Source organism: Cibotium barometz, chromosome 1, assembly GCF_041138505.1.
Source record: "Cibotium barometz isolate CiBa-2024 chromosome 1, ASM4113850v1, whole genome shotgun sequence".
Lineage (NCBI taxonomy): Eukaryota > Viridiplantae > Streptophyta > Polypodiopsida > Cyatheales > Cibotiaceae > Cibotium > Cibotium barometz.
The window spans coordinates 28,554,425-28,569,227 of record NC_141046.1 but is presented as its reverse complement, the minus strand read 5'-3'; the positions used below and the strand labels follow the sequence as shown (position 1 = coordinate 28,569,227).

The following is a 14,803-nucleotide window of genomic DNA, read 5'->3' as shown; positions in this document are numbered from 1 at the left end:
CTAGATCACTTATCTTATAATACCCTCCCTTGATCAAGCATCCATACCATGCCAGGGTGTGCTTGGATCAGATCTATCACTAAGATAAAGATCACTAAGACATCACTAAGATTTAAAAAAATGTCCCACGGGCTATAAAATGTCATACATAACAAGAGCCCCTCCCCTTTCCTTTCTTTGTATTTGTAAAGTGCAACATCACTACCATCTCTAGCTTTGGAACACATCTCCTCATCCACTAACATTGTACTAAACTCCTCAAAAGTAAGAGTTGGGTTGTGCACCTACGTGTTCAATGAGGTCACCAAACTATCATCCTTTGGGAGGTAGCTCTTTGTTGCACTATTGTCCAATTCCTCACTTAGTGATCCATGCCTGCCACCATCTAACCTTACAATTTTTTATCCGTGAAATGCAATTTTCCCCACCTCATATACGAATCAATAATAGACCTAATCATAAATTTTCAGAGAGTGTTATTTGTCATATCCAACTTCCCATCACCAAAAGGTGGAGGGAGGTTTCCCATAACTCATATAAATCAAGAATAGACCTAATCTTGAACTTTCAAAAAGTGTAATTTGTCCCATCTAACTTCCCGTCACCAAAAGGTGGGCGGTGGTTTCCCACGTCATATGAATCAAGAATAGACCTAATCTTAAAATTTCAAAGAGTAATTTTTCCCATCTAACTTTCAATCAAACCAACAGGTGGAGAGCAGGCATGAGTGGTTGCGTTATTTACAAGCTGGGTCACCTCTCCAAACATGTCTTCGAATAGCAACTACTAAAACAAGGTTTACCTAGAGCTTATGTTGTGATACCATGTAAGAATACATAATAGCAAAAGAGGGATTAAGATAATACAAGGCTTTTGTATGTTAGAGTGGAGACAAAGGTAGCAATACATACATAGATGCAGCAAGCAAGGAGAGATCGAGAGAAGCACAACCCTCAAAGTAGATTGATGAGTAATGAGTGAAGAACAAGTGCAGCGGCCAAGGACAAGATGCTTTGAGGATGCAAATAAATTCAATGGAGATGATAATAAATCTTTTGTCGGAATCCAAGAGTTAGATTATTACTATTCTGGACCTCAAAAAGGGAAGCCAAAGGATGCATTCAATCCAAATTGCAAGTTAAAAGAAGGGGGGATTTTATGCTTCTATCCCATTTGGTTGGGAGAGGCAAACTCTAATATTCACATGAATGTTTACATTCAACTAATACCAACAAACTGCTTGAATCTATAGTCCTACACATGTATGTAAGAAAAGCAATGAAATAGATGCTGAAGTGTATGAAAATTATTGGGAAAACAATGGATCTATAACAAGAAGAAAGAGCCAATACGTGACTCCATTGTAATTTCATGAGTGAAAAAGGGAGAGAGAGTCTCATGAACAATTAAGATAGCAAATTAGTATGGACAATTGAGTTTATGAGTGCAATAGAGAATGATGCTATGATCATGTAGCTTCACAATTACATTTTTCTCATGTTGTTATTTCATTCCATGTTTTTATTTATTAGTTTTGTGTTGCAAGAAAGTGATTTTATCACTATTTAGTAGTATGGTAGAAATGTAAGTGCAAGATTTCAACGTTCTAAGTGTTACATTTATAATCAAATGTAATGAGTGTTTGTAAATACCACAAAGGTGTAAACCTTCACTCTTCTAAGCATCAATTTCAATCTCAAGGTGTTTATAAACACCACAAAGTATCAACTTTTAACTCTTCTTAAGAATCCAAATGGTGTTTTTAAACACATCATAAATCTTCTTGACATTTCATAGTGTTATTAAACACATCATAAATCTTCTTGACATTTCATAGTGTTATGGACTCATTATCAAGGGTGTTTATAGACACCAAAACTTGCTATTTTTTGTGGACAGAATAACGTGTTACGTTGAAAATTGTTATAAGCACCACACCTTGTTATTTTTATCAACATCTCATAATAGTCCTTTATAATAAATTTAATTTGACTAGATTCAATTTTGCATAATCCCTCCATTCATGAGGATATTTAAATCATTTAAAAACGTAATGAGATTACTATAATACCCAAATTAGTCAAAATATATATTTTTCTTAAAATAGTCAAAATTAGCCAAATCGTGGACATTCCCAAAATGTGCAAACTTCATAGCACGGTGTTCTAAAAACTTATATGTAAAAAACTTCTTGTTCCTCCTCTCTTTTCTTCTCCTTCTTTTTCCTCCTCCTCCTTTTCAATTTAGAAGAGAACTCTTCTTCTTCGAATGTGTAAGAGGAGGAGGATTATATTCAGCTTCCTTTTCCTCTTCTTTTTATATATAGTAAGAAGAAGCTGAGAAGGAAGAGAAGACTAAAGGCCCTCCTATAAGCTTTAGAAGCTTATGTAAGGGTCTTAATAATCTCTTTTGTTTGAATTTTGGCAAGCCAATGCGTACATTTTTTTCAAAGGAGAAAAAAAAGAGAGTTTATTAAAGCATTATGTAAAGTTTAAATATATAAAAACAAAGAAGTGTTGGAATTAGGGTTGCAGGAATGCACACACAACTTCAAGAAGATGAGGAAGCTTGAGCACAACACAGTAGTGTATTATGAGTGCCAAAATGAAAGATTACTAGCCCTAGAAGATAATGGGCGTATATACAATGCACGGGGGAAAAAACCTCCTAGTGAGGGAAAAAGTGCCCCGGCGGTCCTAAGTGTGTTCACACACATCACTACTATAATATGGTAACAAATCCCCCCTGGAGTGATGCGGTGAACAAGAGCTAGCACTCATGTATAGGGAAGTGTCTAGCTATGTGGACGAATCCACAAAAGGGAGTAAGCCCAAAGCTTTGCGAAAAGCTTCGAACTTCTCACGAGGCAGAGCCTTTGTGAAAAGGTCTGCAAGGTTATCCTGTGTTGGCACATAAGCCAAACTGATCTCTCCTGCAGAGAGTCTCTCCCTGACATAATGGTAGTGCACCTCAATGTGCTTCGTACGAGCATGGAACACTGGGTTCCGCGCAACTGCCAATGCGCTCTGACTGTCAGTGAAGATGGTGGTGGCAGATGGCTGCCCAACACCCAAATCAGCCATAAGGCGTCTGAGCCACACACACTCAACCGTAGCTGTGAAAGCTGCCCTGTACTCAGCTTCACAACTAGAAGTGGCCACAGTAGGCTGCTTCTTGCTCAACCATGATATGCATGAGCTTCCAAGCATGAAGCAAAAACCACTCGTGGACACGCGTGTGTCATAACAACCAGCCCAGTCAGAATCTGAAAAAACATGTAAATCTGGCGGCAATGATCCCCCCTTGGGATAAAACAACCCAAGATGCCGAGTACCACTCAAATAGCGAAAGATACGCTTCACTGCCTGCCAATGCTTAATGCCTGGGCTATGCATAAATCTGCTCACCTGTGAGACTGCAAACTGAATGTCTGGCCTCGTAATGCATACATAAATGAGGCAACCAACAGCTGTCTGATAGAGTGTGACATCAAAGTGATCTCCAGCATCATGAAGACTCAACTTCAAACCTGTCTCCATTGGAGTAGCAATAGGCTTGCAGTCTTCAAGGCCAAATCTCCGCAACAATGTTTCAATATACTTTGTCTGACACAAAGCAATACCTCCATCACACTGCTTAAATTGTATCCCCAAATAATGATGCAAATGCCCCAAATCTGACATCTCAAAAGAGGCATTCAAATCAGCCTTAAAATCAGCAATATGACTCTCATTTGGTCCTGTGAGCAGCATGTCATCGACATAGAGAGCAATGATTAGATGTACACCATCCACACGTTTAACATACAAAGTGCTTTCTGTTGGACTATTCTGAAACCCATGTGCAGTCAAATATGCATGTATTTTTTCATACCAAGCTCGTGGAGCTTGCTTTAAACCATATAAAGCCTTTTTTAACCTGCACACTTTGTTTTCCTGCCCTCTTTGAACAAAACCACGAGGCTGCGATACATACACCTCCTCATGCAAATCTCCATTTAAGAACGCAGTCTTTATGTCTAGCTGATGTACATCCCAACCATTATGAGCTGCTAATGCACAGATGCTACGAACAGTGGTCATACGACATGTGGGAGCAAAAGTCTCATCAAAATCAATGCCCTTCTCTTGAGCATAACCTTTTGCAACAAGCCTAGCCTTATGGCGATCCACTGTGCCATCAGGCTTACGCTTCAATTTGTATACCCACTTAGTGCCAATGGCCTTCTTGCCAGGGGGCAAGTCACATAAAGACCATGTACCATTCTTCATAATAGCATCGTATTCTGCTTGCATAGCAGCCATCCAATTTTCTGAACTTTGTGCCTCATCAAATGAAACAGGCTCACTTTCATCGCACATACTAGAAACAGCCAATGCATAACAATCTGACGCATAAGAGGCACCATGAGAGCCAGAACGAGTGCGACTAGACAAAGGGGCATCCAACTTGCTGTCACGCAAAGTCTGCACTAGCCATCTAGGCATATTCCTAGAGCCCTCAATCTCTTGTCTCTCATCCTCAAGTGCATCATGCACATCTGCATCAGATATAGGCTGATCTGTGCCATCATTTAAAACCTGCATAGGCTGAAAAACTGCCTCATGAGGTATTGCACTTGACTGTGCACCACTGAAAAGAGGCAACAATGTATCATAGACATCACGTGAGCTGATATCTGTCTCCTTAGTACATGAAACCAAGGGCTGAACTGCATCTTCCACAAATACAACATCACGGCTAACCAAAATGCGCTTTGTCTGTGGATGATACAAACGATAGCCTTTGCTCTCAGCACTATATCCAACAAAAATACATTTGACAGCTTTGTCATCCAATTTTCTGCGATGTTGCACAGGCACTAATGCATATGCCAGGCAACCAAAAACACGTAAATGGCCAACAGATGGCTTGCGGCTATGCCAAGCCTCATATGGAGTGACAACCTGTAATGCTTTGGTGGGACACCTGTTTAGTACATAAGTGGCACACATGACAGCCTCAAGCCAAAAACCATGTGGTAGACTTTGACTCTTAACCATACATCTTGCCATTTCCATGAGAGACCTGTTTTTTCTCTCAGCCACACCATTTTGCTGTGGTGTATACGGCACTGTACATTGGTGTTTTATCCCACGCTCAGCCAGAAATGCATTAAATTCTGAAGACATATACTCCCCCCCTCGATCTGAACGGAGGGTGCCCATCTTACTTTCTGACACATTTTCAGCCATAACCAAAAACTGTTTGAAGCACAAAAACACTTCGGACTTTGTCTTCAAAGGATATACCCATGCATGCCTGGTAAAATCATCAATGAAAGTCACGAAGTAAAGGTAGTTTCCAAATGATGGAGTTTGCATGGGACCACAAACATCACTGTGAACAAGCTGCAATCTGCGTTCAGCTCTCACTGATCCATCTTTGGGAAAGGAAGCACGCTGCATTTTACCCAATATGCAGCCCTCACAAACATGCTTGACAGGTGCCTCAAGCTTAGGCAAAGAAGACACCATTTCAGATTTCTGCAGGCGCAGCAAACTTGCAAAATTCAGATGACCAAAACGTGCATGCCACAGTTTTGCATCTGAAATAGCCTGCGTATCCATAATAGCACATGCTGAATCCTCTACACATTTGCCATCCATATTGAGCTTATACAGCCCTCGACATAGTGAACCAGATGCTACAATGATGTCACCACAAGAGAGATCATGAACAGTACATCTGTCATCCACAAATTTTACAACCAAACCTGTTTTGGCAAATGCGGAGACTGACAGCAGATTCTTTTTGATCCCTGGCACATACAATGCATCAAAAAGTGTAAAGGTGTTGCAATTTGCAACATTCAGCACAATCTGTCCAACTCCTTCAACGGGATAAGAGGAGTTATTGGCACAAGTGACAGTATTCCCTGTGGGAGCAGACTCAAGGAAAGTGAATAAACTGCGCTGCGAGGTGATATGCTTAGTGGCACCACTGTCAAAGTACCATACATCTGAATCTACTGCAGACATACATGTGTCATGCAAAGATGGGTCATAACTGCACTGCGCATTGAATGCCCATTCTGTATCTTGCACAACATTAGCAGATTCATTGTTAGAAGGAGAGGCATCTGCAACAGCCATACCAGCCTCTTTCTTCTTAGCCTCTTTCGCAGCCAGCTTAGGACACGCTTTGATGACATGATCATTTCCCTTACAGTACTTGCAAAATGTCTTCTGTTTGTCACCCTTCTTCTCATCTTTGTCTTCCTTCTTTGGTTGCGCAGCATTTGCAGATTTCTGCTTACTAGAAGAAAAGCCAGCTTTACCTTTCCCGCTTCTCTGACTAGCAACGAAAGCTTGATCTGCGACACGCATAATATTCCTGTTTTGCCTTGACTGGTCTTCTTGCAGCAAAACAGAAACTAACTCCTCAAATGATAAGGCATTGGGATTACCTTTCATCATCAAGCGAAGAGTGGAAGCAAAACCCTGATAAGAATCTGGTAGACCATTCAAAACAGTCTGCACAAGTGAACTGTCTGACAGGATTTCATCTGCAGAAATGAGCTGCTCTTTGAAATCCTTGATCTTTGTCAAAAAGCTATCCATAGAATCACCTTCGTTCATATGCTCACTCTCCAACTGTTTTCGGAGGTAAGCAACACGAGCCTCATTTCTTGCCTGATACAATGTGGCAAGTACATCCCAAGCATCCTTAGAAGTCCTGCAGGAGCGAATATGTGGGATAATGGTACGTTTGACAGACAGCGCAATCAAGGCATGAGCCTGCGCATCTCTACCATCCCAACGAATCTGCTCTGCTGAAAGTGGTGGTTCTCGAACAGCTGCTACAGCACTTGTGCCTGCACCATCATCTACAGTACCTGTTTCTGATGTGTTTGCAGCATTCCCAGCCACAATAGGACGTGCATCAACACCCTGCACAATGTTCCATAACCCCTTTGCTACCAATACATGTCGCATCATATATGCCCACAATGGATAGTTGGTGCCATCCAACTTATCCTCAGCAGCCAACATGCGGAATACATCATTGTTGTCAGCCATGGCCAATGACTGTACTACTAGATGTAAATGCTGTCTGTAAGAGGTAAACCTGTATAAAATCGACCTGTGCTATGTAGCACAGCCCAAAACAGACGAATGGGCACCTGTCCTGCAGATTTTAATCTTGACAGAAAATCTGCACAGTAGGACGATTTTGCCTGCGCAGTACTTGGAATGCAAAAACGGAGGGCGAAATGACTTCAGATCAAAATTCTGAAACGAACAACCCCTACGGGCTTTCCCACGGCATATACTAACCTGCAGACGCTCGTGAAACCTCGTCGCAATCGGAGGAGATGAAGCGGCAGGTGCCGGTGATGCTGCCCGGGAGGAGGAAGCCTGCTCTGATACCAATTGTTGGAATTAGGGTTGCAGGAATGCACACACAACTTCAAGAAGATGAGGAAGCTTGAGCACAACACAGTAGTGTATTATGAGTGCCAAAATGAAAGATTACTAGCCCTAGAAGATAATGGGCGTATATACAATGCACGGGGGAAAAAACCTCCTAGTGAGGGAAAAAGTGCCCCGGCGGTCCTAAGTGTGTTCACACACATCACTACTATAATATGGTAACAAGAAGAAGAAGAAAAAGAGGAAGAAGAGAAAACCGATCGTCCACGCGACTTACAAGAAATGCTGAAAGGCCCGTTACACATACCCCACCGTCCATGTATGGGCGGGGGAGATTGAATGATGGGCGGTGGATACCCCCACCACATCAGCATGGGCATGCAGGGGTATGACTATGTGTAATGGGCCTTAAACACGTTGCGTTTAGGGAGACCCCTCAATCCATCTTCTTTAATAAAAAAAAGATCTTATTAAAGCAAAATCTATACAGGATTAACCACAACCCCACCTCCCTACACGTGGGCAAAGGAGGTGGGACTATTTCAAAATAACCACTCCTCCTGCAAGCTTGAGGAGGAGCCAAATCTCACATCTTCCAATGCAATTTTGAATTTGAATCTAAGAAGATCTTCTCTCACATATTTCAATGAAATCTTTGTATACATGCTTACATACCTATAGATACACACACTTATATATATTATGTATCTATGTGTATCTATAGGTATGTAAGCATGTATATATAAATAGTGTGCATGTGCATGTGCATGTGTGTGTGTGTGTGTGTGTGTGAGAGAGAGAGAGAGAGAGAGAGAGAGAGAGAGAGAGAGAGAGAGATTACATGTAAGATGCATTTATTTGAGAGTGAGCACACCTCACCACTCATCCCTACCATTAAAATTTAATCTAAAATTTAATTAATTAAAATTATATATATGTGTGTAAATCTATTTAAGTGTGTGTGTGTGTGTGTGTGTGTGTGTGTGAGAGAGAGAGAGAGAGAGAGAGAGAGAGAGAGTCTCTATGTGAGAGTGTGCATGAAGAGAGAGAGAGTGTGTATGTGTGTGTGTGTGTGTGTGTGTACATGAGAGAGAGAGAGAGAGAGAGAGAGAGAGAGAGGCTGAGAATTTCTATGAAGGAGATAGTTTGTGTGGGAGGAGATAGTGTGTGTTTTCATTAGTGTATGTACAGTGTGTACATGTGTGTGTGTGTGTGAGAGAGAGAGAGAGAGAGAGAGAGAGAGAGAGAGAGAGAGAGAGAGACGACAGATAATTTCTACGTAGGAGATAGTTTGTGTGGGAGAAAAGAGTGTGCATTTAGATTACAACATACTACAAGGCAAAGCGTTCCATACACCCCCCAGAAAGTACATGCTCCTTGATGAAAGTGTGGCTTTTGCAATCTACCTTTGGTATGTGCATGGAGCACCAGAAGAGATCTCAAAGTAGGTAGGAGAGGAGGAGTATCTTGAGGAATTGAGAGAAGCACGGGAGTCATATGAGGTTAAAAGTCAAGTTGAAGAGGCTAAGGAAAAGGATGTAGAGGAAGACATCAACATTGAGAAGGAGAGGGAAGAAGTTGCTGCTATGGACCTTATCCATTTAAGGTCAAGACATTGAAGACAACAATTTATGATCAAGCTCTGGATACCCATTTTCATAGGAGCATCTGGATTGGTTTCATAGCATGCATTGGTTGATGGTGGTCTACAATTAGGTAATTCTTGTAATCCTTGGAGTTGTACCTCTTTTGTTTTCTTTTCACACTAAGGAACAATGAAGCAATAGTCCTAGAGTAGCTGTAGATGTCTAAAATGGGTCTCATTTAGGTAGTGTTTGGGGTCCCTTTTTGTACCATTTGGGCAAATTATGGCGATTAATAGGGTTAGGGTTGAGGGGGAAAACCCTACCCTTGCCTTTTTTGTATAAATGGCTCCCAAAGGATGGAATAAACACTCTGATGCAGGTTTTGCTTCACTTGTCATTTTCATTTTGTGTAAACTCTTGTTAGTTCCATGCTAAGCTTTCATTAGGGAGGTTAAATTATTTTATCTATAGATTTTGGGGGAGAATATTAGGGGTGGGAGAGATGGATGCATGATTGGAGGGTGCATTAGATTATTCCATAAACAAAAACATGAGAAGATCATCAATCATATATAGGCCAGTGTGGTACCTTATCATAGTCACTTACCTAGAGTCTATAGTTTGGGGTGGGGGTATAATAGTTGGGAGTGGGAGAATCAACTGCCGGGTGTAGATGCATGGCTAAAGGGTGCCTTCAATTGTCCCATATATGGAAACATAGGAAGGTGAAGAGGTATATGTATGCTAGAGTAGAGGCTTGTGGTTTTGGGGGGGATTGGGGATCCATCTAGCCGCCACTCCATTCACCCAATGCTCTTGCCTATGTGCCACTTGGGAATTGGACTGGCTGTATGAATGGTTATACCATAGGTGTATTAAGTTGTACAAATCGTTGTATGACAAGTGGATTGGCTATACTACAAATGGTCATATATGCGACAGGTGGTGTGGGGGACTGGCAAAGATTTCAAACTCCATCACAAGTGTACTTATCAATGTAAGAGCTTGAATTGCAGCCTATAAAGCTTGAGCCAATAGCCATTCACACAAATCAAGTGAAGTGCACCATTTAGGTCCTTGAGCCAATAGCCATTCATCACACGACTCAAGTGAAGTGCACCATTTAGGTCCTTGAGCCAATAGCCATTCATCACATGACTCAAGTGAAGTGCACCATTTAGGTCCTTGAGATGATAAGGCTCATTAGCCTTATGAACTTGGAACAATCCTTTATCTTTACACGTATCAAGCTAGTTATTATAATGAAGAACTAGCTCACCTTCTATGACCTTTTGCTTCTTATGGTGATCAAAATAAGGTGAAGAATGATCATGCTTGATAGATAAATTTTGCATTAAACATTTGAGTTACACATCATCTCTAAAGCTCAGTCTATTATCTATATCAATCTTCAAGTGTGTAAACTGAAAACATATATACTTTAATAAGCCATCGAGTAAGCTGAGGCATTGTGAGTAGACTAAGTTTCCACCCATCAATTCCTATGATTGATAATGTAACTAATATATGCTTTAATAAGCCATCGAGTAAGCTGAGGCATTGTGAGTAGACTAAGTTTCCACCCATCAATTCCTATGATTGATAATGTAACTAATAGACATAATTATTTTCTAGAAGTGGAACAAAAGAAAAATGCCCACAAAATCAACCTTCCACTTCTCAAATAGAGCATATGATAACAATAGCCCTAGTTGTTGCTACCGCCCATGCATATAAGGTTTTTGTCAAAAGGTATGACAATAAGCCTAGTGCTTCATGCTTTGGGCTTGGAGGAGAGAGGTCGTAGGTATAATTTTTACCAATCATGCACCATTTTTTTACTCTGATTAAGCGTGTGGTTCACGCATGGAGGTGTGTAGTGCTAGTCCTTATCTCGTGGTTCTCACATGGAGGTGTCTAGTTTTAGTCCTTATCTCGTGGTCCACATGGAGTGTGTGGTTCTAGTCCTTGTCTCATGGTGATCCTTTTGTGGTTGGACTAATAGGCACCTTCTTAGTGGTGGTGTATTTGCGCATAGATATTATGGTATGTGCTAGCCATCAAAATCACGGCAAGGCCGAGGACGCCTCTCCATGGCCATTTTTCCATTTATTTTGGTGCTATATACTTTTTGCACTTTTGGTGATGAACAAGTGTATATGCTAACATCATGAAGTGCCTAAGATTGAGTGAAAAGCCTTGCATTAGCTTTAATCCATGGTAACCATGAGAATCCCCATCGATCATGGTATTATACTCTTGAAGCTCTCAACCAAACTCTTGGAGCTCTCTTCTTATTGGTGTCTTTGCGCATATATTTTATGGTGTGTGCTAGCCATCAAAATCATGGCAAGGCCAAGAGGAGGCCTCTCCATGGCCATTTTACCATTTATTTTGGTGCTATATACTTTCCAAACTTTTGGTGATGAACAAGTGTATATGCTAACATCATGAAGTGCCTAAGATTGAGCTAAAAGACTTGCATTGGCTTTGATCCATGGTAACCATGAGAATCCATCGATCATGGTCTTATACTCTTGGAGCTCTCAAACAAACTACATGATGCCTTTGTACAAACCATCCTCGTCAAAGGTTGAGGAGGTTACAGAAAAATCTGTAATATATCTCGTGGTGGATTGAAGGGAAGGGCTTTTATTGTCATGTAGAGCCACATAAAATCTGCATACATAAGGGGCTTTAGAGTTCAAAAAGTAAAAAAATCGATATATTGAAGGAGTAAATTTATCAATGTACGTAAGGGATATATATAGGTTATAAAAATTGTAGGTAGAGAGTATTTTAATTAAGTCTCCTTCAACATAGATGCTACATGAACTTTTGACATAGTGGCTATCCCAGGCTAAGAAGTGATGTGCAAAGTGTTTAAAGAGTTTAGCTATTGGTTTTCTTACAATTTGAGTGATTTTTTTCTTGTGTGCATTCACCCACCATGCAAGATTTACCTCTTGGTCATTAACATACAAAAGCACATGATCCTTTATTAATTTAAATTCAAATGGCCTTTCACCCCTAGTGGGGCAAGATGCACGTGTTGGTCATTGATGTACTTCAAGTTTTGTAATGGGTGGTTCATAGTGTCTTGATTACTCTCATAGTACTAGAAGGGAAGGACGTAGCAAAATGGGTGGTTCATAGTGTCTTGATTACTCTCATAGTACTAGAAGGGAAGGACGTAGCAAAATGGGTGGTTCATAGTGTCTTGATTACTCTCATAGTACTAGAAGGGAAGGACATAACAAAATGGGTGGTTCATTGTCTTGAGCACTCTTAGACTAGACTGCACAAAAGAACATACATTGGTGAAAGGGAGAAGCGATATATTGCTAAGAAGTGTGCAAAGTGTTGGATTCTTATTAAAGAGTTTATTTATTGGTTTTCTCATTATGTGCATTTCTCACACAACATGCACCTCTTGTCGATTGATATTCAAAACTAGATGATCCTTTATTAATTGAAATGCTCTTTTAGCCTTAGCGACAAGATGTACATGCACATTGCACAAAAGAACATTAGTGAACATGAGATTATTCTTTCTTGATTCAAATAACCATGCCAATAGCTATGCTTTTTATAATCTCCTTTCTTGATTCAAATAGTCATTCCAATAGCTATGTTTTTTAGATAATATTGACATTGAAAGATCATTACAAAACTGTTCATGGGCCAAAGCCTAGTCTAAGTTCTTTCCATAGTAGATTATTTCAACTATTCTCTTTTCTATATTATCTTAAGGAAGAGTTTCACAAAGCTTCCGCGTGGCAAGAATTTAGAGGTTTGAGAAGAAGAGGAAAAAGTTTGGGTAAATTTATAGACAAACTCAAAGTGTATAAAAGAATATTAAGATTTTGTGTATAAAATGCTTCTAGGCTCTACTTAACGGTTTATGGGAAGTCCAAATTCTTTTTAAGGATGGATAGTGAAGACCTACGGTTATGTGTAGTTTTTCAAGTAGGAAGACCAAGCTTCATTTTGGTCTTGCAAAAAAATACAAAAGGAAGTCTTCCATTTTCAGCCAGGGTAGAATTTGATTTTGGAAATCTCAAAAGATCACGGGTTCCCAACTAGTCCCAGATAAATGGCTCCAAGATATATAGTACCCAGGGTATATAGTACGAATGCAAGATAAATGGCTCCAAGAGACATAGTACCCAGCTGCATACAAGCTACCATCCAAACTTGATTGAATCCTGTACGAGACAAGAACTATTGCCAGCTGCTCGAATGCCATGCCGTATTAGTCCTTCGCTGCAGCGCACTGGGGCTTAAGTGCGCTTGGAGATCAGAGATAAATGCAGCCTACCACTGGCGGCATTCATGCAGCAGCGCCACCGCCTCCGACGAGCTATGGGAACACCCACAGAAAAGACGATGAACGGAATAGCAGGCCAGCGCCGTCCTCCTCCTCCTCCTCCTCCTCCTCACCACCACGAGGACGGGCAGTCCCAATCCATTGACGAGCGAGTCTGGGCCGGACTGCCGGAAGACCTGGTAGACATGGTGCTGTATCGGTTACCGCTCCCTGCTCTCATCCGTGCACAGGTGCTGAGCAAACCGTGGCGTGTCAAGGCAAACCCCTCGCATCCCGCCTTTAACAATGCCGTTGCGTGCCGACGGCCGTGGCTTATGGTGATAAATCGGGATCACTCGCCGACGTCGGGCTGGAATGGTCTGTGCGCCTTCCATGCGGGAGAGAAGCGGTGGTTCCGGATTCGGTGCCCCTGCTCTTTGGCGGATGATGATCACACTGGCGTCCTCCGTCTTGTTCAAGCGTCGGGGGGGCTCCTCCTCTTGACGAGTGCCCTGAATTCCGACTATCGGAACGGTTTGGTGGTCGGCAATCCTCTAACAGGGCAGTGGAAAAGGCTACCGTGCTGGCCCGAGTTAGCGTACTCCGGAGGGGTTGCGTCGACTTATCATGTCTCTCTGGCTGCGGATCCCGTGGCCGGCAACTACAGGGTTTTGATCTTCGCGGGACCTCCGGCCTCCCTGATTCTAAAGCGTGGCTATGCCTTCGTCCCGATGGTCTACGACTCCGCGGTGGGCTCCTGGCAGGTCAGGAGCACCATTCTCTGGCGAGCCATCTACCCCATCACCAAGGGTCTTGTAAGTGGGGATACTCATTACTCCCTTCATTTCTCCACGCGGGCCCTTATGTCTTATCACTTGCAATCGGGTTCCTGGACAGAGACTTTGGTTGAGCCACCCGCTGGCTTATACCAGGACTCTGGACTACACCTGCGGGCCAGTGGGGCGGTTCCACACCTGACCAAGTGCGGAGACAAGATACTCATGGTCGCAAGCCTGAGACGACCAGAACGCGTCGGCCGCAGCCCTTCGTCGACGTCGTCGGCCGGCCAGTCCTTTCCGACGACGGTAGGCATCTGGGAGCTACGCCCTGGCGAGCCTGACATGAGCAGATGGGAGTTCATCTCATGCATACCTCCGGAGATGCTGCAGCTGCAGGCCGACGAGGAGGAGGTCGTGCAGCAGCAGCACTCAGATGACACGGATTTCATGGCATGCAGTGATGGGGATCACATCATTTGGCTGCTCCTGTCGGGTAATGCCAGCATGCTGCAGTGTGACTTGACCTCTAAGGAGTGGAGCCTGCTTCCTGGCTGCCCTGCTCAGGATATCTTCAATTTCGATGGACGCAATGCTGTTTTTGCCCCTTTAGTCTGGACCTCCTCATCCTCCATATGAGGGGATGGATATTGGCTCCCCCCCCAAAAATAAAGGGCCGTAAGGTTTCTTTTTAATTTTCTTTTCTTTTTTCGCGAG

The 14,803-nt window shown here is 42.2% G+C and overlaps 1 protein-coding gene across 1 annotated transcript; it reads left to right on the top strand.

Moving 5' to 3' along the window:
• The first annotated feature begins 13,366 nt into the window (after positions 1-13,366).
• On the top strand, positions 13,367-14,725 carry LOC147641831 (F-box/kelch-repeat protein At3g61590-like). The gene has a single exon (XM_086779487.1). It carries the CDS (start codon positions 13,367-13,369, stop codon positions 14,723-14,725), a length of 1,359 nt encoding a protein of 452 aa, XP_086635613.1.
• Positions 14,726-14,803: the final 78 nt, after the last annotated feature.

Coding starts and splice junctions, on each gene's coding strand:
- LOC147641831 (XM_086779487.1), top strand. CDS start 13,367: ATGGGAACACCCACAGAAAAGACGATGAACGGAATAGCAGGCCAGCGC.